Here is a 24,291-nt window from a genome sequence, read left to right as displayed (position 1 = left end):
ATTTTTTTCTGTAGCTCCTTAAGTATGTATAGAATATGTATCTTATGTTTGCATAATGCCTTATAATAATTTCCACTGTTACATTTGATTCTTACAATAACCCTAGGATTGAAAGGGCATTTTATTGTGCTCATTTTATAAAAGGAGAAACTAAAACTTAGTGATTAAAAAATGATGTAACAAGTCATACAACTAAAAGATGACAGAGCTGGAGTTAAGGTTTTTAGACTCCTAGTATTTTTCCACTACACCATATTTCTGCCTGATATTTACCCAGTATGCATGTATATATACAAATACACACATAATACTGTATATACATCTAACCACTTGTACCTTTATACACACATAATTAAAGTATTAAAAGAATGTTGATAAAATATAATCTGACTTATGGGTCAATCCTGCTATATACACCATAGTATTTTCAAAAAGCTTCAGTATGATTTATATACAACCTGGATCTACACCTCAATGTGAGCAACTGTGCTTTAATACAAGATACCCAAAGCAATTTTATAGCTGAGGAAAATAAAATAACATGAAACTATTTACCTTGATGGTTACATCCATTCAATACGTACATGGAAAATAAAAATAAAACTAGACTGCAAGTAAATCAGAAAAACAACCATTAACATTTCCAAAATATCATGGTTCAGTTTCAAGTTGTGGGTAAAAGAAAGGAGTCTAATGATAAAATAGGGAAAATATATCTATGTTAATACAAGGGTATGTACATTCTGATGAGTTAATTGCTCTCAAAATTTAAAGGTTTAACTAAAAATATTAATAGGCAATTGCTAGTCTATATCTAAAAAATGTTTCATGAATGATCACCAGGATGATTTCAAAAAGGCCGGGAAAGACTTACATGAACTGATGTTAAGTAAAGTGAATAGAACCAAGAGAATATTATACATGGCAACAAGATTATGTGATGTCGACTGTGATGGACTTGGTTCTTTTCAACAGTGAGGAGATCCGAGCCAATTCCAATAGATTTGTGATGAAGAGAGCCATCTGCATCCAGAAAGAGGGCTGCAGGGACTGAATATAGTTCATAACATAGTATTTTCACCTTTGTTGTTCTTTGGTTGTTTTTTTTTCCTTCTAATTTTTTCTTTCTGATTTGAATTTTTCTTGTGCACCATGATAATTGTGAAAATATGTATAGAAGAATTATACATGCTTAACATATATTAGATTACTTGATGTCTAGGAGAGGAGATAGGAGGAAGGGAGGGAGGGAGGGAGAAAAATTTTGAACACAGGGTTTTGCAAGAGTGAGTGTTGAAAACTATCTTTGCATGCATTTTGGAAAAAAAAAACCCTATTAAAAATAAAATAAAAATGTTTCATGACAGTGTTCTGATGACCATGAAAAAGTCAAAATGTGACAGATTCTTAGACTACAATACTGGAGGGAAGAAATAATGAGGCCTTGAATTAGGAATCCTGGAGATCTAGTTCAGCCTACTCATTTTAAATATGTGGAGATTTTTAATTCCATGAAGGTAAAATAACTTGCCCAAAATTACATAAAAATTAGTAAGAGAAGTCAGGATTTGAACTTCTGTGGAATCCAACAGTGCCTTCAGAAGTTATCTTTCATCAAAATCCTCCCTTTTTTTCAACCTCCCTATCACTGTCTAAGGCAAGAACAAACTTTCAATCACCCAGATTCCCAATCTCAGTGTCATCCTCAACTCAACTCATAGGGATAATGGATTGAAAATTGGCCTTTGGTTAAAGATTAAGTTTAGTGTCTGTCAAACAGGCTGCATGGCACTGGCAAGTCCTTGAAATGCTCAGTGCCCAGTGCCCAGGTAATCCTTGGCAGAAGACATTTTCTCACCAGTTCACTTACATACTTAAAAAAAAAAGTTAGGTTGCCCTCTTTCCCCCTAAATTGCCTTGTATAATTTCTTCCCTTCCATAGATACTTTACCATTAAAATGAGTGTTGGAAGAATATTACTCCAAATGCAACCACAATAGTCAGGAATAAAAATTCTCTCTGGTGGGTTTTTTAACTATCAATTGCCATCAAGTACCTTAAACCTCTAAATGTTTAATAAAGCAGTTGAGGAGATACAACAAGTGATTTTACCTAATCTTTATTTTTGTTTTGATAAATCAGTTGTATGAGGACATAACTAAAAAACATAATTTTTGTTGGAAAAAAAGCCTACAAACAAAGCCACAGGCCAGCATATTATTAATAAGATTTAATAAGTCTTGGCTAAATGCTCAAAGGGTTTAATGTAATTAGCAAATTCAACCAGAATTTCAAAGCACACTGGTAAACATTTATATTTTAGAGGATTAAACCTCTGGTTCCTACTACACAATGATAAAATGTTGCTTTAAATATTATTTATGAGGTATTTGAAGCCCTTCTTAAAGTCACTTATAGCTAGGCCAGATAAAATTAGTATTTTAAATTTTATTTTATTCCTACAGGAAAAAGAAAAACCAATTTCCTTTCAGGCCATAGTCAAAACACAGAGCAACATCTTATCTCTATTTGGTTTTAACATTTAAAAATGCTACTGCCATGAATTCAGATTGCACAAATGTGCCTCCAATGCAGATGCAAAAATGTAACTTCTAAGCTGTAAATATTTACAAACTCTACCAAAAATTCATGCAGCAGATTACTTATTTTTATTGTCTAATAAAAATGGTAAAAACAACAATTCTAGATAATGTGAATGTTAAAAAAGAATCTATTGCAAAAATATGCTAAAAATAGTTTTGTGTGACTTTAATCACCATTCTTTCTAAACTCTCAGCGATTCAGGAATGCTAAACAGTAGTCTTACTTATCTCTCAATTCCTCATATAGAGTTACCAAAATCAAAACCAAAAAAAAAGCAACTATAACACCAGATATCAGTAAGAAGTAACCAGCTTCTGTGATAAAACACCAGCCAAGCCAGTCAAATATCTGCCAATTGGCAAACCTGCTGCCAAAGAGCTTACTTAATGCAGTGCATTGCAGATGCCCAAAAATATTTCATGAAATGAAGTAATGAAGAGAAAAGTAACCTTCAAAGTTAGAGGGGGGAGAAAGAAAGAATATATAAAAAATAAAAATTAAATATGATATTATCCTTATTTTTATTACACAGACATTATTTCCTTCTATTTGTAAGAGGTTCTGCTCTTATCTACAGACATATATAAGAGCATTTTAACTATAAGAAAGATAAATTTTCAACATTATCAAATTCCAGTATTTGTTCTTTTGTTACTGGAACAGGAAAAGAGTGGGTACTGATAAGAAGCAAGTACTTTACTTGTTTTTCGGGAAATTAAAAAAATACATCAACAACAACAAAAACTCCTAGTAACTGATAAAAGAATTAACGAGGTGCAAGAAAACTAGGAAATTGTCTACCAGAAAAAAACAAAACAAAACAGTACATCCTTGACTTACAGGAAAATTCTAGGTTCTTCAAAAATATAAAAAATCAATTCATCTTGTGTTGATGAATAGATTCTTAAATTCTGTTCGCTTTTCCAATTCTAAGGCCACTACTTAGAAATGTAATTTCATACTGATAGAGAAAGCTTCAAATTAATACAAACAGCTATTCAAAAGCAGGATGTAACTCTTTATGAAAATGCCTTATATGGTTCAAGCCAAATCCCCAGCTTTAGATGAATCAACACTAAATGGATATTTATTCACTCTAGTCAAACAGAACATGCCATGGATAAAAGAATGATGGCTACAAAGACGTCATAAGGAAATATTTCAATTCTGAAACATGGCAATTCTTGCCAATTTACCATGGTGTGAGGGTGGATAAGTGGAGGGGGGAGGGAGAAGGTTGTCATTATGAATTAGTGAGAATTTTTTTCATATCAAGAGGAATGCAATTTAGTAATCTCCAAATATGATAGCATCTCTATTAAACAAGGATTATAATGTCATACTTCTTTATGAGTGACATAAGTGAATCAACCATTATTTCTTAAATATCTACTATGTACCAGGCACTATACTAGTTCCTGAGAATACAGCCCAAAGATAAAAGTGAGAGCCTCTGCTTATAACAGCGCATATATATATATATATATATATATACACACACAATATATATATATATATATACACACACATATATATATATACTCACACATACATATATCTATATATATCTGTTAGGAGATATAATGTGTACACATGTGTACACACACACACACACACACACCCTAATCCAAGTACATATAGACTAAAGAACAAAAAAAAAAGAAAAAAGAAAAGAAGAGAAAAAAAGCAGCATCGTTTAAGGAAAAAGGATAGGGAGTAGCACCAAAACAACATTACTGGATTGTAGCTCAGAAGGTCAGTTATGAAATAAATGTTACATATTAACTAAGATATTGTAAAATGTCTGAGAATATAAAAATATGCATCTGGCAGCCATAAATCTGTGGGATCAGCGTTTAGTATGGATTTTTTGGAGAAAAGATGGTATAAAGATCTCAATCTAGTATAGAGGACAGGAAAGGACATCAAAATGATAAATAAGGATGAAAGGAAAATAATTGAATAAAGCAAGCTGGGCTCCAGGTCCTAGAAGAAACTATGGACAAGATGTACAGGTCCCAAAGCCCACAACAAGTAGGAATATGCCTCCAGCAGCAATTGGGTCAATCTTAGGCTCACTGCCTAGATCATAATATAAGAGATTCATGTCCTGTGCCCAATCAGTTGACAAGTCCAACCAATTCTACCTTCAAAATAGCTTTTTCCTCTGTTTCTGATCACACAAATACCACCATAGTTCAGATTGTCTGCATATACTACTGAAATAGCTTCCTCACTGTTATCTCTGACTCTGATCTCCTTCCTTTCCAACCCATTTTCTACAGATAACAAACTGATGAGTGAACCTGGTATCAGGAAGACATGGATACACATCCAACTTCAGAAACTTATTAACTGTGTGACCCTGGGCAAATCCCTCAACCGATGTTTGCTTTAGTTTTCTTATCTATAAAAATGAGGATAAATATAGTACCTATTCTTCAGGGTTGTGAAGAGGATGTGAAATGATGTTTACAAAGCACTTTGTAAACTTTGGAAACACCATCTTAAATGCTAGCTTTGCCACTTCTTGTCCAAGATTCTTTGGTGGCTGTCTATTATATTCAGCAAAAATATAAACTTCACTGTCTGGCAATTAAAGGTCTATACAATTTAATCCCAATTTATCTTTCCAGATTTTTCTATTTTCCCTTTGATTGGAAGGCTGCAGAGAGAAATAGTAAACTCTTCCAAAAGCCTTCTTTGATAGAGGGCTCACATTTTTTTTCATTAGTAGCGCTGTCTAGCTTGGCTCCATGGAAGCCACATCGCAGGGCACCCTCACCACTTCCATCCCTCCTTTGGCTTACTTTACTTTTTACTCCATAAATAAATAAATATTTTGCAAAGAGAACATACAGCATAGTGGAGAAAGAGCTGGTCTTGGAACCGGGAAGGTCTGAATTCATGTCCTGCCTGGGTGATTCTTGGGCAGATCAATTAACCTTTTGATGTTCTAGGTTAGGGGTGTCAAATACATGTCCTGTAGGACATATGAGGTCCACAGTACTTCTGAGAGTCAAATTAAAATGTTCTTGGGGGCAGATAAGTGGCACAGTGGATAGAGCACCAGCCCTGAATTCAAATCTGACCTCAGACACTTAACACTTCGTAGCTGTGTGACCCTGGGCAAGTCACTCAACCCCAATTGCCTCAGCAAAAAAAAAAAATGTATTTGGGAAATACTTAACAAAATAAATTAAAAATACAATAAAACATAATGTTAATGTGTTTTTTTAAGTCAATATGTAACTATAATGCATGTGTACATGTTCCCAGTTCTATCTGAGCTTAACTACATTCTTCTAAGCAACTCTCTAAAACTACAAGCTTCAGAAAAAAATCCTCACCTGCTTTCTAGACAGAAGTCTTCCCCAGCATTTCCTTTTTTTAAAATTAAAATTTAACCAGCATCTCCTTTTACCATTAAAATCATAGATCCCATCCCTATACCTCTATTTCAAATTTACTTATTTTCCCTACAGTCCTTGAGGGCATATCTTGATTTATGTAATCCAAGCTCCTAGGGCAGTGCCTTCTGGAACATAGTAGGGGTCACAGAGACAGGGGTGGGAACTAGACATATGATTTGGTGAACTCAAAGGTGAGGAGACACCCTCTACAAATCCAGATCAGCCTCGTTCTTTAACTCGGAATAGTAGTGAGCTATCTAGAGCACCAAAAAGTTGAGTGTTGGCCAGGGTCACTTAGCCTATGTGTCAGAAGTGGGTCTAGACCCCCAGGTCTTTCTCCCTTCCAAGCCAGGTCTTAATCCCCTTTTCCAAACAATTTCTGCACATAGTTGGGGCTCAATAAATGCTTTTTATTCCTCCAGGGATATATAATCTAGAGAAAAGAGGTACAGGCGTGCTGTTTTCAAGCATTGTTATGGGCTCTCATGTGCAAGAAGGATTAGATTTATTCTGCTTAGTCCTCTAGAGAAAAAAACTCAAAGAAACAGATTTGGGCTGATATCATAAACAAACTTTCTGACAATCAGAACTGCCTGGGAAAATCATAGCTTTCTTTTTACTATAGGTCCTCCTCAAGCAAAGGTTAAGAAGAGCTCCCTCTTTAGGCTTGTGGGTAGAAGGTATTCTCATTAAGATATGGATTGTTTCAGAGGGTCTGGGAAGACCCACTAACTCTAAAATTTTGTGAGCAGGTGATCAAGACAAGAGAGGATAGCCTGGGGCTGAATTATCACTAAATAATGATTTTTAGGGCTCTCCTTGACATCTCTTTCCCCCAATTCCCTCTTCTCTACCTTTGCTGATGCCTAAAATTCCTTTAACAAGGCACTATACTTGGCTTTTAAAAATCTTTAATTTCTAATTATGAGATAAATATGGTGGTTGAAGTAACCCAGTAAAACTTTAAAAGTGTAATCCATCTATCAGTCACTATATGTAAGAGAGAGTATTAAATCTTTGATAACAAAGTAAAAATTCAGAGAAACAGAATGCAAAATGAACTCCTGAAGTAGAAGGAAGGAAATAAGTAGGTATTAAGTAAGTATTATATTCTAGGCACTATGCTAAGTACTTTATAAATATTAACTCGTTTGATCATCAAAACACTCTGTGAAGTAGGTTTTATTACTACACCCCCATTTATAGTTGAAGAAACAGAGATAGAGGGTAAATAAATTGCCCAGAGTCATAAATGCCTGAGACTAGATTTGAATTCGAGATTTCTTGAGCCCCAGACATGTGCACTGTATCAACTAGCTACCTCTACTACACTGGGTTAAAAAAAAAAATAGATGTGACACAAAACCTAATTCTGACAATTTCACAATTTTTGCTTAGTGTCAATCCTGTTTACCTTAAAATGTATATTAATGTGTTTATATGTATGTGTATACATGTCAGTCAACAAATATCTATTAAACACCTACTAGATATGAAAGGTACTATGCTAAATGCTGGGGATACAAAAAAAAAAAAAGGTAAAAGTAAAAAAAGCAAAAAACAGTCCCTTCCCAATAGTGTATGGTTTGGAGGTAGGATTAGAAGGAGTGATCTTTTCCCAATACTCCCAAATTTACTCTGTATTTACTTTATGTTTACTTATCTCTATACATATTATTTCTCTCAAGCAGAATGTAAGTTCTTTGAGGCTGGAAATTATATTCTTTTTCTCTCTGAACCACTGAAGAAGCCTAGCACAGTACTTTGCACATAGTAAATTCTTAACAAATAGATGTTTAATTAATTTTTCAGTAGCAAAAAAATAGATAATTTCAAGTCTATTTAAGGGGGGGGGAGAAAAAGTTATTTTTGTGGAAAATCTTTTCTCAGCCTCAGTAATCAGTAAAAAGAGTGTCAACTTCTAAGAAGCAAGGAAAATCAGAACAACTTCAAGGTCACAGTATCACTTTTAGTAATAATCGACAGCGATAACTGCTAAACTAACTGCTCCTCCCCAGCTGAGTTTATGCCAAGTTCCCTGGATTTCCTGTTTTTATTTCCCAGATATTTGAAACTGGCTTCCTCTTTTCAGGAGCCATTTTTCTTCCTGCACCACTTTAAGGGACATCAAAACAACAATGATTTTTAAAAAATCCTCTAAGGACACAACCTCCCCCAAAAAGCTGCACTTGAATTGTTTATGCAACAAGCCTGCAAAATGGTCCAATTGCCAACCTGAGGACCCAAGACAAAAACTTATAAAAACAAATAAATTCATGTATAGATTTTTGCACATAACATATAAAGATAAAACATTTTATCTTCAGGTTTTAAAATCACTTATTTGGAGGCAGTTAAAAGAAATAAAACCATGAAATGTGATCAAATCTTGATTATTTCCAGTAACAAGGGAGATGAGCAGAGCAGATACTGATACACAACTTATCTACTCAATATAAAAAGCTAAAGTTCAGAACTATCCCCCCCCCCATTATCTTGAGTTGAGAAGAAGAGTGCTGTTTAAAAAGAAAGGACTTTAGTATAGCTGGATATGGATTTTGAGAAGAGGCAGTCAGTAATCAGTGCTGAATGAGGAGACAAGAAGAATCAGATTCTCCTTCCCCCTTATCAACTTTCACTCATTTACCACCACTCCCTCTCTGTTAAGGCAGCTAATTTCATTTCCTTGGGACTGGGGCTGTTATTTCAATAAATCTGAGAAAGGAAACTACATCAGTCAATGCAACTCAGGGCCTTCTATGCAATGTATAGTTTGTGGTTCTACACTCTATTGGATTTTTAAAAAAACTTTCTAGAGCTCTGAAAAATTAAGTAAATTGTGTAGACATATAGCCATACAGACACATAATAGGGGCAGGTTTATCTGGTTTTTAGTCTTTCACTATCCTTTTCTGTTTCTCTACCAAAGAGAGCTAAAGCAAAGTGAGTCCATTAACATTTATCCAACAGATATGATCAATTTTAATGAGACAAATTACTACTTTTATGAAATTACATATATGAAAGTTCTGAAACTCTAAAACTGTTTTCTTATATCAGTGAAGTCCTTGACTTGATACACATAAGTAATAATATAGAGGATTGCCATTTTTAGTTAAGTATATCCTGCATCAAAAACTATATGATAATAGTAATTTAGGGGGCCTAAAAGACTTCCAAAGATTTCAAAATATTTCCCCAAACATTAATTAAGAGTCACAATAGCACTCAAAATAAAATAACTAGTAAGGAACCTCTTTATAACACTGTTAGTAGAAAAAATAACAAATACCCACTTTAAGGCTATATTGGATTCAGTTAAAAGTTTTATGTGTATTTATGTGTACTAGTTATATTTTGGGGACTTGATTTGATATATGAATATAAAATTATACATATATACACACACACTCTATATATAGTGATAGATATGTATGTCTATGTGTATACACATATATGGGGGAAGAGAGAGAAAATATATTTGCGGTAACATTTTTTGATTCATATCTATCTATGTATATATATATATATATATAACAAATTAAGATATATGTCAATGTAATGACATTTCTCTTAGATAAATTAGTTCTTCCAAATGGAGAAACCAAGGAACAAAATTTTATCTTACCTAAATTACATATCAGTATATTTAGGGGGGAAAAAGCTACTACAAATATCGAGGAAAAATATAACCAAAGTTATATACATATATATGTATATATATTACATATTTATGTATACACCAATGTATCTTTGTGTGTGTTACACATTTTAAAAAAAATCACACTATATTACTAATGTCTAAAGTCTCAGGGCTTTCTTCTAATCATTAAACACTTAAGTTTCATACATGGTTAACATGTAATACTTTGGCAGGGTTTCATTTCTTTGAATGTTTATTTGGAGAAAAGAGTAAAAAGCCATATAATTAAACCAAAATTTCTACTAGTAGTTTAAATAAAGACAGTTTATAATACCTGCTTTGTTTATCAAAGCCATTTAAGAATTCCTAGAATGTATAAGTAATACAACTGTTTCTTTAAAGCATAATCTTCCTCACCTATGCATGGGAAAGGAGATATTATATCACATGGTTTACAGAGTGAACTGATGCAAATCCATACACAAAAGCTTTTTTGCAAGTTTCAGTAAGTGAGGAGAGAATGTATTTTACCACATTGTTCACAACCAATATTGCTACATAGGCATCATGTACAAGTACAATCATGTAAACAATATATAACATATCTGTAAGAGTTTCCATTGAAAGTGATGTGTAGAAGCAAGTTGGAAACTCATGCCTACCAGGAAGTTCTGGCTACCACTGAAATGTTCTCTGTTCTAAAACTGGGAAAGGAAAAAAATGATTCAATAAAATAGAAAAAAAGAATTAATAGCCTAGTAAAAAGGGCCAAGAAATAGTGAAGAACATAACTTCTTTAAAATTAGTAGCGGCAAAAGAGGCTCAAAAACTTACTGAAGAAAAGAATTCCTTCATTCTTTTTTTTTTGCTTTTTTGTTTGTTCTACTGAGGCCACTGGGGTTAAGTGATTTGCCCAGGGTCACACAGCTAAGATGTGTTAAATGGTCTGAGCCCATATTTGAACTCAGGTCCTTCTGATTTCAGGACTAGCGTTAGCAATAATATAAGAAAAAGAAACTAAAGGAACTAAAATAAGTAATGTGGAAATAAAGTTATCTTTCTTTGTGGGTGATAGTATACTCAGAAAATTCTAAAGAACCAACTAAAAGTCGAATTGAAACAATGAACAACTTTAGCAAAGTTTCAGGCTATAATTAACTCCCATATATCATTACCATTTCTAGATATTATCAACCAAATCCAAGAAGAGAAAGAAAGAGAAATTCCTTCTAAAATAATTACAGACAATATAAAATACTTGGAAGTATACCTGCCAAGGTAAATCCAGAAACTATATGAACACACTTTAAAATGCTTTTCAAACAAATAATGAAAAATGTAAACAACTGTTAAAATTTCAATTGCTTATGGGTGGGCTAAACTAATATGATAAAAACAACAATTCTATTTAAGTTAATTTACTTATTCAGTGCCACATGGGTCAAACTACCAAAAAAATCAATTTATAGCACTAGGAAAAAAATATCTGGAAAAAAAGGCCAAGAATATCAAGGGATTCAATGAAAAAAATATGTGAAGAAAGATGGCCTAGCAGTGTTAGATTTCAAACTATATTACAAAGTGGCGATCATGAAAACAATCTAGTGCTGGCTAAGAAATAGAATAGCAGATCAATAGAATATATGAGGTACACAATCTATAATAGTAATGATCACGGTAATCTAGTGTTTGATAAACACAAAGATCCAAGCTTTAGGGATAAAAACTCAACTGGCAGTTCAGGAGACACTAGTTATAAACCAAAATCTCATTCTGTATTTCAATATAAGGTCAAAATGAGGCAATAATTTAGACATAAAGGATGATATCAGTAATTTAAGGGAGTAGGGAATATTTTACTAGCCAGATCCATGGACAAAGGAAGAATTTATGACCAAACAAGAATCAGAGAGAATCACAGGAAGTAAAATGGATATTCTGATTACATTAAACTAAAAAGGTTTTGCACAAACCAATATAGCCGGAGGAAACTAGGGGGGGGGGGGATAAAAAAGGTTCTCTGATAATGTCTCATTTTTTCAAATATATAGAGAACTGAGTCAAATTAATAAAAATAAAAGCCATTCCTCAATTGATAAACGGTGAATGGATATGAAGAGACAGTTTTCAAAAGAAGATATCAAAGCTATTTCTAGTCATATGAAAAGATGCTCCAAATCACTATTGATTAAAGCAATGCAAATCAAAATAACCCTTTTGGGTGTCCTGACACTCGATGAGCTAACCTGAGAGAAAGAGAAAATGACAAAAGTTGGAGGTCATGTGAAAAAACTGGGACACAGTTGTTGGAGTTGTAAAGTGGTCCAGCTATTCCAGAGAACCATCTGGAATTATGCACAGAACTATGAAACTGTACATATATCCTTTGACCCAGCAATACCACTAATTGATCACAAATCCAAAGTATCAAAGGAAAGGGAAAGGGAATTATATGTATAAAATATTTAAAGCAGTTTTCTTGTAATGCAAAGAACTGAAAATTGAACGGATTTCTAACAACTGAGGAACAGCAGAACAAGTTATGATTGGTATATGATTGTCATGGAATATTATTGTGCTATAAGAAATGCTGAGAGGATAGTTTCAGAAAAAATTAGATTTATATAATTTGATGTAAAGTGAGCAGAATTAGAAGAAAACTCTATGCAGTAACAGCAATATTGTAATGATGATCCACTATGAAAGATTTAGCTAATTTCTTTAACATAACGATCTATTACAATACTGAAAGACTTGTGATGAAAAATGCTATCCATCTCCAGAGAGAGAACAGACTAGGGCTGAGTGCCTACTGAAGTACAATTTTTTCACTTTCTTCATTTTTCTCACTTTTTTTTTTGCAATATGGTTAATATGAAAATGTTTTACAACAGTTCACCTATATAATTGATATCACATTGCTTGCCTTCTCAAAGGGTGATCAAGAAGTAGGGGAGAAAGAGAATTCACAACTCAAAATTTAGAGAAATTTATGTTAAAAAATTTTATTTGAAAAAAAAAAGAACCTGCCTTCTCACTCTCAGTATTAAAGCAAAATAAAAAGAAAACCCATAGGAAAGTCACATTAAAGTATCCTAAAAAGAATAATAAGAGGAATAAAAATAGAGCTGAATTTGGAGAGTTATAAAATATCCCTTCTCTTGAAATTCTCAAAATTAAAAACACTATGAAGACATGAGATTGCTCAATGAGAGGAAGAAGGGAACAAGCATTTATTTAGCACCTACCATGAGCTAAGGACTATGCAAAGTGCTTTATAAATATTATCTTATTTGAACCTCACAACAATCCTGGGAAGTAGGTGACATTATTATCCTCCTTTTATAGCTGAGGAAACTGAGGCAGATTGAGGTAAGGTGACCTTCCCAGAGTCACAGAACTGAGAACATATTTGAATTAAGCTCTTTCTGAACAACTTCAGAGTTCAGGACCAAGGAATGAGAAGAATTACAGGTAAATGATGGGCCCTAAGATATAACCATCTCTGTGGGTGGCTGAGGAAGAATAAAGATGTAGGTCAGTCCGTTAATCAATCAATAAACATTTATTAAGCACCTATTATATACCAGACACTGTGCTAAGCATTGGAGATACAAATATATAATAGCAAAAAAGTTCTTCCCTCAAGGAGTTTACAATCTAAAGAGTGAAGATAATACACAGTTAGCCCATTAACATATGTTAATTCCACATCATGTATAAGGTACTGGGGATACACAGAAAGGCAAAAAATACCTAATCTTAAAGAACTTAAAGTCTAGAAAATTGAAGAAGCCAATGACCTGGAAAGCCAGGATATATTAAGGCCTCTAGAGTTGCCCTTTTTTCATCTTGGAATCAAACCATTTTTAGAACAAAAAAGATTCTAAGGATCATTTCATTCCAATTCCTCAAGCTGCAAACAAAGAAACTTAGAAGCAGAAAGAGCAGTTTAGGAAGCTAGCCAGTGTCACAGCAAAGGCTAGGATCCAGATCTTCTAGCCTTATTCTCCTACCTATGCTCCCTAAGCACTGTCACTGTTTCCTTTCCTACTGTATCTTTGTGAGAGACATTTCACTATGCATCATGCTTCAGTTAGGTAATTCATGGCCATGAATCAAACAAGACTTCCAACTGACCTATTAATTTTCTAAGTTATGACAGAAGGGTGCAAAAATTCTTGGTCTTATTATCCTTCTTGGCTTATACTGATTTCCTATCTTCCTTCTTTTCTTTCCAAGTAATCAAAACTTCACTAATATATTATTCAGTCTCTTTCTTTGCAAAAGAAAACCAAATATTTTTGTCAGCTTCATGTGCTAATCTCTAGAACACTAGTTGTGAAATCAATTTATTATACAAGGGTTAATGTAACACAGCCACTTTTTCATGAAACCCAGAGAATTAATGTTTTGATAATAAAATAATCACATGCCCTTATGCACACATGCTACTTATCTATGAACATATATAAAAATAAATGTGTATATTCCAAAGAACTTGCTCATAATTATGCTCCTTATCTGTAATTATAAGAACTATTAATCTCTGAAAGCACTTACATGCTTGATTTTTTTAGATCAAATACTCAACACGCAAAAAAGTACACAATGAAAAGTTTCATAAGGGGATAGTTGGCTAAAATAAGTACTTACCTTCAATCCTCTTTAAGGCTGAAAGGCACATATCCTGCCTTGGAAACTCAAAAGGATTATTGCAGGTTCGAATGGTGTCACATTCACATTTCCCATTGATAATGTTGCAGCCCATGATAAGGTTTTCATTGCATGGCTCAAAACCAAGCAGTTGGTCATCGTCCCAGTTTTCATCTGTAAAACAATTAACAACCAGATGGTGTTTGCTTGTAATTTCCTTCATGTCTATTTAAGATTGAAATACACTGTACTGTTAGCATCAAACCTTTTAATTTTACTTTTCAATTGTAAAAAGCAGTTCCCTTGAATAATGATCACAGTGAAAATAGTTGACTGACAGAGGCCTTAAAAAATCACTTTATACATAATTCCAAGATGAAGGCAATATGGTAGAATAGAAAAAATACCTCAGCTTAACCCTCCTTCCCCTCCAACCATAATTTAAAATAGTTATTTAAAATAATGTCTTAAATAAAAATCTGGAGAATCAGAGAAAACAAAAGGTTAGGGTGAGGCATTTTTCCAGTTTAAGACAACTCAGCAGTCAGGAGAGGTCTGTGACATTAGGGTGGAGGCTAGGTTGGAGTAAATTTGGCAGCAATACCAGCTGTGGAAGTTGAAGGTGACAACATAGTAGCAGCAGCTTCAAAAGCCCTCAATTCAAAAACAGGCAGAAAGGAATCCTTTCAGTAACAAGGGAGCAGAGGTCCCAAAGGGTAGTCACAGTCTTAATTGCAAAGGATCAAGGATGTTCCCTAAGTAAGAATGCAACTATACCTTTCCCTGGATCACACTTCCTTAGAAGCACCAAAAAAATTTTTTTTCACACTCCCAGAACTAGTTCTAAAAACTGTAACTCAGAAAGAACCTGAAGGATGAGACCTCCTATCCAGAAGAACAGAATCCAACTTTAACATAAAGTCCAAAGTCAAGAAATAGGCTGAAAAAATGAGAAAACAATTAAAAAAAGAACTTGACCATAAAAAGCTACTATAGGGGCAAGGAAGATTAAGACACAAACTCAGAAGACAACAAAGTGAGAACAGCTATAAACTAAGTCTCAATGAAAAAATGCAGATTGGACACAAACCAAATAATTCCTGAAAGAACTAAAAAGTGCTTTTCAAAATAAAATGAATAGTAGAGGGAAAGTGAGGGAAAGGATTGAGAGTGATCCAAGAAAAGATCCCAAATGAAAACTCCAAAGAATATCATAGCCAAATCTCAGAATTCTCTGGTCCAAGAAAAAATACTTCAAGCATCAAGAAAGAAACCATTCAAATACCATAGAGCAACAGTCAGAATCACTCAAGAGTTTACAGCTATAATGTTAGAGGATCGGATCATAGGAAAGCAATGGAGCTAAGAATACAACCTATCAACAAAGTGAGTATAATCCTTCAGGGGAAAAATGGACATATAATGAAAAAGAGGACAACCATTTCTGATGAAATAACCAGAGATGAAGTCTGAGTGCGGATTGATGTAACCTTTTTAAACTTATTTTATTTTTCTTCTTTTTTTGGACAATGTGGCTAATATGAAAATGTTTTGCATGACTTCAAATATATTTTCATATTGCTTGCCTTCTCAGTGGGTGGGGGAAGGGCTGGTGGGAAAGAATTTGGAATATTAAAAATATTAAATATTAAAACACTTTTTAAAAAAATCACTTTACATGTACTGTCTCCTTTGATCCTTATAAGAACCATATGGAGGTTGGGTAGTTATTCCCATTGTGCAGAGGAGGAAATGAAAACTGAAGGAGCTTAAATAATTTGCTCCATCAGTAAATAACACTGGGATTTTAATTCTCATTTCCTCACTTAAAATCCCATATTCTTTCCACTATTCTTTCTATTATACTTTTATGATGAGATTCTTTAAGTGCTTTTTTTAAACTAAGGAAAACAAAATATACAGGCATTAAGCAGCTACATTTATATAGTGATATATTAATCTATTCATTAAGTTTTACAATATATTAACAAATTTATACTGAATCATTCAATTTAAAATACATGATTTCATAAAAATTTCTAGTCTTTAATTCTTCTATAAAATCATCTAAAAGTGAAGATAGGAGTTACTGACATCTTCTAACTGGAATTTTAAAAAAGACAAATTGTTTATACCAGGTATGAAGTGAAGGACTGTTTCTTAAACTTCCTTTGTTTTTACCATCACCTTACCAAATATACATTGGACACACTTTTTTTAAAAAAAGGAAAAAATTAAGCAGTTTGGCAAAAGAAAAAATAGGTTTGGACCAACATCTTACCTTACACAATGTACCTTGTACAACCATCCTTAATTTCTTTTCTTTCTTTCTTTTTAAATTTTTTTTTTTTTTTGCTGAGGCAATTGGAGTTAAGTAACTTGCCTAGGGTAATACCTAGTAATACCTAGGAAGTAATAAGTGTCTGAGGCCGCATTTGAACTCAGGTCCTCCTGACTTCAGGGCTGGTACTCTACCCACTGGGCTCTCTGGCTGCCCCAACATGCTTAGTTTCAAATGGATACTAGATTTAAATATGCTGATGATTATGACAATATGACTTTACATATCACTTCAAGGTTTGCAAAGTGTTTTACATATCCTATTTGGTCCACATGACAATCCTGTGAGATAGAAATTATTATTCCCATGTTCCAGATGAGGAAATTAAGGCTGGGAATGGTTGAAGGATTTGTTTGCTTGAAGCAGAACTTGAACTTAGGTCTTGAAGTCTAAGACCAACAGTCTATCACATACCATCTGCTAACACCTAGAAGGAATATAGGTGAAGGCATCCTTGACAATTACAGTTACTGGGGACTTTATGACACATAACAAGGCATAGAAAAGATGATAAAAGAGCAAAAAGATAACTAGTTACAAGAAATTAAAATTTTTTACATAAACAAAATCAATTCAGATATGACAAGAAGGGAAACTATCAACTAGAATTAAAAACTTTGCAATAAATATTTCTAATAAGAGTCTGATATTTAAAATATATAGGAAATTAACACGAACATATAAGATTAAGAACTATCTTACCCAAGGGATAAAAAGATATGAGCAAATAGTTCTTAAGAAAACTGCAAGTTATTAGTTTCCCTAAAATATTGTTCCACATATTGTACTAAAAGAAATTCAAATCAAAATAAAACTCAAGTTTTGCCTAAAACCCAAGGAACTCTCAAAAATGATGAAAGATGGAAATAGTAAATGTCAGAGGAGCTTTGAGAAGACAAGCTTCTGTTGATGAAATTATGAACTGGTATAGACAGTCTGGAAAGAAATTTGGAATTACTAAAAATTGACTAAGCCCATATCTTTTGACCTGGATATATTATTGTTAGACATATACCCCAATGAGGTAAAAAAAAAAAAAAAAAAAAGAAAAAAAATTTTTCACATATACTGAAATATTCATAGCAATACTGTAGTGTTTCACATATACTAAAACATTTATAGCAATGCTCTATGATGACAAAGAACTGGAAACAAAGTAGATAAGTTCTGACTAAAGAATGTCTAAGTAAATTGTACTATATAAATATAATGAGATACTGTGTCATAAGAGATGACAAATATGAGGAAATCAAAGAAACATGAAGATTTATATGAAAGATGGAGAGTGACAAAAGAAGAGCCAGGGAAACATCTACAAAGTAAATGTTAACAACACTAAAGTGAAATGGAACCTTGTGTAATTACAATGAATAAGGATGGACCTGAGAAAAAAATGTGACTACCTTCCCCCCTTCAATTCAGAGTTACAGCACTATGGGAGTGGAATATCATATATACGTCAAACACAACAGAAGTGTTCACTTTGCTTAGCTTATTTTCTTTCTTTTTAAATCTATTACAAGAAAGAGTTTACAATGTAAGGGCAGGGAAGGGATATATATGAATATTTTTTAATGAAAGCAACATATTAGTTCTGATATCTTAGCAAAATTTTGAAATTAAAGGATCAAAGATTTAGAGTTATAAATAACCTTAGAGGTCATGTAGTACAACATCTTTATTTACAGGTAAGGAAATTGAGGTCCCATGTACAGAAATGACTAACTTGAGGTCATACAAGTGGTAGAGAGCAGATCAAGGATCTGATCCCAGTTTCTATAGTTCCAAATTTAGAATTCTTTCTACTATATTATATGCTGTCTTCCTTATAACTGATCTAACTATTCATAAGTGACCAAATTGTTTCTCTTCTATTAAGTTCTGATTTTTCCCTCTCAATAAATATTTTTTGTCAATTCAATGAGGTACAATGTCAAATGGTAAAAATGTTGTTGGTACATATCTAAAAAAGACATTAAAACTGTTTCATCTCAGAGCAAAAATAAATAAAAATTCAAAGCTTTTAGCTTAACCATTTGTCTAAACCAAAACAAGTAAAATGTCAATTTGGGAGATTTATTTTCACATAAAGAGATGTAAAAGTAAATCACTTACTATAAAAGATTTTCACCAACTGAATAAATGTACAAATGATTTCTAATTAAAACCAGCAATTTTCCTGTTAAAGAGTAATAGAACTAGAAGAGATATTAGAAGGCAATTACTCTTATTTTACAGATGAGGAAACTGAGGCCCAAAGAGGTTAAATAATTTGTTCAAAGTCATACAGGTAATATATGGCAGGACCAAAGATTTAAACAAGTTTAATTCTATGACTCTAAAATCAGGGTTTTCCCACTGTGCCATGACCCCTTTATAGCAGGGCATTATTTCATTAAAATCATCTTCATATGGCTCCTTATGACATAGAAATAACCTAAGGTTTTCCAAGGTAACCCAGACAGGTATAAGGTGAAATGGCTTCAAGTATAGTGACACATACATCCAATAAACAAGAACTAGCCTAGTTAAGTTTACAGAGGCTTAATACGAGGCTGGCTACAGGTTAATGAAATTTTTGGCTCCAGTAACTCATAACTCCAGCTTTCTAATAAGGTATAGGGAGTTTGGGACTTGATTCAGCAAAGGAATTACATCTCTTCCCTTCCATTTTCCCCACCCCATAGAAATAAAGTGAGGTTAGGGAAACTACTGCAATGCTATAGCAAAATGTAAGTTTTTCAAATAGATGGACATTTATATGGATTTCTTTCAGGAATGCCCTACTGTATCCAAATACATCCTCCACTTGATTTAATGATATTTGAAGTTCCACAATTACAAATGCTTTCTTTTATTTGCTGTTACACTGAAGTTCTCATGAAAGAAAACTCCTTAGACTCTTCATTTATATCTTTCCCATATGCAAATAGTGATAAGAAAATATAAAGGTTATCAGTAATTAGGAGATAGGACAGAAAGATAGATAGGTGAGAAGGTTCTAAAACCAATTTCTGGCTACTTAACAATTTCACCCAGGACAGACTATGCAGAGTTGATTATATTTTCCAAATAGGTACAGTGACTAAAACCTTAATGAAAATTAGACTCGGTTCATAAGCAATTCATTTTTTTCATACTTATTAATCAATCAAGCAACAAATATTTATTAAATGCTTCTTATGTGCCAGACACTGGGAATACAAAAAACGGAGGGGAAGGAGAGTCTGCCCTCAATGAATTTCTATTTTATTAGGAGAAACAACATGTTCACAAGTAAATGTATACAAAATAAACTCAGGCCAATTATGAAATGAATCTTAGTATGTGAACTACTATAAATCAAGAAGAGGAGAGGAAATCATGGGTATTTATGGAATGGGATTGACTCACTTACCTAGGAAGAAACTAAAGTGATGCATATGAAGAGAAAGCTAAATAGAAACATAATTTGAGAATTTTCACCCCCAAAATACTATACTCAAAGGAAGAATTCAAGTAGAGGTTGAATGGTTAACTTCCTTTTAAGTCTCAACTTTTTTTTTTTTTTTTTTTACTGGAAGCTTTCCCCAACCATTCTTAATTCTAATGTCTTCTCTCTATTATTTATTTCCTATTTATCCCATATATAGCTTGCTTTGTATATATTAAGTTGCATGTTGTCTCTCCCATTAAATTGTAAACTCTGAGGGTGAGAACATCTTTTGCCTTTTTTTTTTTTATCCCATCACAGTACCTTGTACAAATCCGAATTCAAATTTTCTTGATTCTAGGCCCCAGTACTCTATCTAAAGTACCACCTAGATGCCCTAGTTAAGAAACGGTGAACTATAGTAGAAATGCTGTAGGAACCAATAAAAAACAACAACATAGAAACAAAAAAGCTCAGTTTCAATTCCTTAGTTTTACTGTTTACTATTTCAGTTCATCTCTAAGGCATCTGTGTGTTGATCTACAAAAGAGAGGCAGATGATCTCTCAAATCCATTCCAATTCTAAATATTATGATTTTCTGATAGGCACAGTGATATTACATCTATAATCTCTGATACCAGGGAGACAGAAGTTAAGAATGACTTGAATTCAGATTCTTAGCTGCCATGGAGCTAAATTGATTTGCAGGACCAAATAGTGATAAACCCAAGGGAGTTTGGGGCCACTAGGAAACCTACAGAGGGGTGAAATGATCTAGGGTGGAAACAGAACTGGTCAAAGCTGCCATGATGATCAAGAGAAATCAATAGAAAATATAGAGATGAGAGAGACAAAGACAGGTGGCAAGGGGGAGAGTCAGGGAGACAGACAAAGAGAGACAGACAGACAGAAAGAGAAACTGCCATTATAATAGAAAACTGTATTCTCCAGTTATTAGCAAGCAATTTCCAGAGCTGGATAGGAATACAACTCTCAAGATCTTTATTGACTTTGGTCTCTGCAAGACAGCCAATGAAACCTTGTCAGAGAGACTGTTACACCAAGCATCAGAAACCATTATATAATACTATAATTTATAATAAGATTTTTTAATATAACGATTACAAGAAGGCACAGATATTGCCAAGCATCTGCAATTGTTATTACAAAATCCATGCAATAAGTTAACAATTAGAAACAGTGAAGGAACACAGGTTTAGAACCTGAAGATATCTCAAAGGTCATCAAATCCATTCTTCACTTTGTAAGTGAAGAAACTGAGACTCAGAGAAGTTACTTAATTCTTTTAAAGCCATACACAATCATATAAGTCAGACAGTCAGATAGGAAACTTAGAAGAGTAGAATCAAAGTGCAAGATCAGTGATACACTATTGATAGAAAAAAAAAAAAAGAATACTGAGGTAGCTTGTTCTCTCAGCCTTAGCTGTTTTTATCCTATTCTCATTCCAGTGATAGTAAAATATGGCCTGAAAGTCTACAAGACAACATAATTGCAAATAGCTTGCTGAGTAATGTGTATAAGGTCAGGATTTTTGGTTTACTTTGGTTTGGTTTTAGCAGAAGCAGCTCCTTAAACCTTTACATGTATAAAGGAATTACTGAAACACTTTTTAAAAAATTAGAATGGAAAAAAAACAAGATGAAAGTATTAGTTTTTCTGAAATCCTGGAACATTTTTCTCATTGTAAAGATGATCAATGCCATCAGTTAAAGATATATTTTTATATATTATGACACAATCACATTAAAGTAATAGTAAGAAATTAGTTACAATGTTTTCATATAGGTAGGTACACCTTTGAAATCAAAGCAAGCTGCCTACAAATAAATTTAAATACTATTGATCTATCTGCCATGATCTCTATTGTATAATATAATTCATTGAATTCTTGAAAAAAACCCAAGTCAAAGAATATGAAAGGCTACCAAAGTTTAAATCCAAACCAATGCTACTAGTGGATAGAGAAACAATTTTACTCCTAAACGTTCTCCAAAAAGGAAAACTCCCTCAATGTTTATATAATTGGAATATGAGAGACCATTTTTCCTTTTCAATGAATTTTCTGATCTTTTCCTATGAAGAAGAACAAATCTCCAACAAGATCCTTTTGACTTTTCTTAGAATGAACTGAGTGGAATTTCCTATTGATTTTCAACTCCACCATAATTAAACTGTCCAGGTCCAGGGGGCTAGCATTTTTTTCTCAGGACACATAGTGTAATCTACAAGGCTTTTATATTTGTAGTAATGAGATAGGGAGATAGAAAGCAAAAAGAGATAACTGTTCTGCTGAGAAATTCTATATAACATAGGGCGTGCATAATAATCAGAAGGCAATTGTTAAAACATGTCAAGTCCTTGAAATTCATCATCAGTTCTCTCAAGAGAACAACCAAATGTAGATGATGGGGATGCTAAAGAACAAAACTCTAGCCTCTGGCTGTGTTAAAAATTGAATATTAATATGTATGTAGGATAGTGGCTTACATTACAGAAATAAAAGATTTATTCCTAAAATTCAAGTGAAAATACCCTGGAGGCTCAGACACAAGGTACTAAATTGCCCATGAACCACCCATTCTCTGAAAAAAAATCATGAGCATATGTGAAGATATAGGAAAATCATAGAATTATATTAAATTTGAAAGTTGGAAATGACTTCTGCAACTATCTAGTCTAACTATGCATCTCACTACAGTTTAACTCGTATACGGTCATACATTTTTTGTTTGAACACTCCTAGGGAAGAGGAACCTACCACTTCTCATTCCACAATTGTTAGGACATTATTCCTGATATCAAGGCTAATTTGACCTCTTTACAGATTCCACCCACTGATCCTAGTTCTGCTCATTAGATCTAAACTAAGCAAGTGTAATCCAAGTCTTCCAAGGGACCATCCCTCAAACAGCTGAATATAGAGCTATCACATCTCCCTGTAGTTCTTTATTTTTCTAGCCTAAACTAAATTAAACTAAACTTAATTTCTTGCTGATAGAAACTATAGATCACCAATCTCATATGGAGAAGGAATGTCTAAGTCAAATCAAGTGAGTACCAAATTACCCAATATTACAAAATCACTGGATGAGTCTCACTAGTATTGGAGGGCAGCAGTATTCTCTATCAGAAACAATAACTCTTGATGAAAAAATTTCAACTGAAAAGACAATATGACAGGGAAACAACTTTCCTGCTGATGTCTTAGCTATCAAAGTTTGAATTCTCTGTGCTTTATTCACTATTTAGGTGTTCCCACTCAAGCAAATAGTATTTTTCTTTTGGGAGTGGAAAGCTGGGAATAAGCCTGAGCATTCTCCAAATGGACAGGTGCTCACTGCCACAGTTTTTTCTCTCACTACATTATTTTAAAAAATGTTCTCTAAGTGGAAGCAACCTAGATGGAAGGGCAGCCAAGCAGCTTCATAATCTAAAACACCTAAGTCCAAGTCCTTCCTTAGATATGCTGGTTGTATGACTACCTGGGCAAGTCACTGAATCTTTCAGAGCCCAAGGAAGCTCTCTAAAATTTTAATTTGAGATGATACATGCATTGGGGAAGGGAATATCCTCACAGGGAATTACTTAAATCAATGAAATCACAGATGTCCAAAAACAAATAACCATAACCCCAAACATTTTTCTACAAGAATAGAAACAGTCTGACATTTACATACAAGAAAATAAGAAATATTTAATGAAGAAATAATCATTTTTGCATAGGTTAAAGTATTCACATATTTTGCCACTAGAATTAGGTCAGATGAGGTTTGTTTTTTTCCTCAGGTTTATTTGCAAATCCCTCAAGATTATCATGAACAAGCTCAAATTCTACAGCAAAGGAATGTGTTATTAGAAACCCTTCAACTGATAAGCTCCTAATCTTACTGAAGTTACATCTTTTCAAACTTCTGCTTGAAAGGTAAGGAAATGTTACTTGACCACATGTTTGAAAGAAGTCCAACAAAAAATTCTGGAAGTGATAAATTTTGGTAAATAAAGCAAAACCAATATTTCATAGCCACTTATCCCTAATGTTAGGGAATGGGACATTTATATCTTGATTAGCTGCTAGTTGCCATGCATTGTACATAAATAATATCAAAGAAGAATATGGGTAATCTTCAATTTATAATTTGGCTATGTTCAAAAAACTCATTTAAAGGTAAACATATGCAAACTCAGTTATGGAATTAT

The 24,291-nt window shown here is 33.3% G+C and overlaps 1 protein-coding gene across 3 annotated transcripts in view; it reads right to left on the bottom strand.

Annotated features, from left to right (window-relative positions):
* Nucleotides 1-24,291, bottom strand: part of CRIM1 (cysteine rich transmembrane BMP regulator 1) — a 223,389-nt gene that overhangs the window by 162,404 nt on the left and 36,694 nt on the right. For all 3 annotated transcript variants that reach the window (XM_031951261.1, XM_031951263.1, XM_031951262.1), the window contains exon 2: nucleotides 14,317-14,490. In XM_031951261.1, the coding sequence (XP_031807121.1) occupies nucleotides 14,317-14,490 (174 nt within the window). The remainder of the gene's footprint in view (nucleotides 1-14,316; nucleotides 14,491-24,291) is intronic.

Source organism: Sarcophilus harrisii, chromosome 2 (genome assembly GCF_902635505.1).
Source record: "Sarcophilus harrisii chromosome 2, mSarHar1.11, whole genome shotgun sequence".
NCBI classification, from domain to species: domain Eukaryota; kingdom Metazoa; phylum Chordata; class Mammalia; order Dasyuromorphia; family Dasyuridae; genus Sarcophilus; species Sarcophilus harrisii.
The sequence above is the reverse complement of the archived record's forward strand: the minus strand, read 5'-3'. Positions and strand labels throughout refer to the sequence as shown.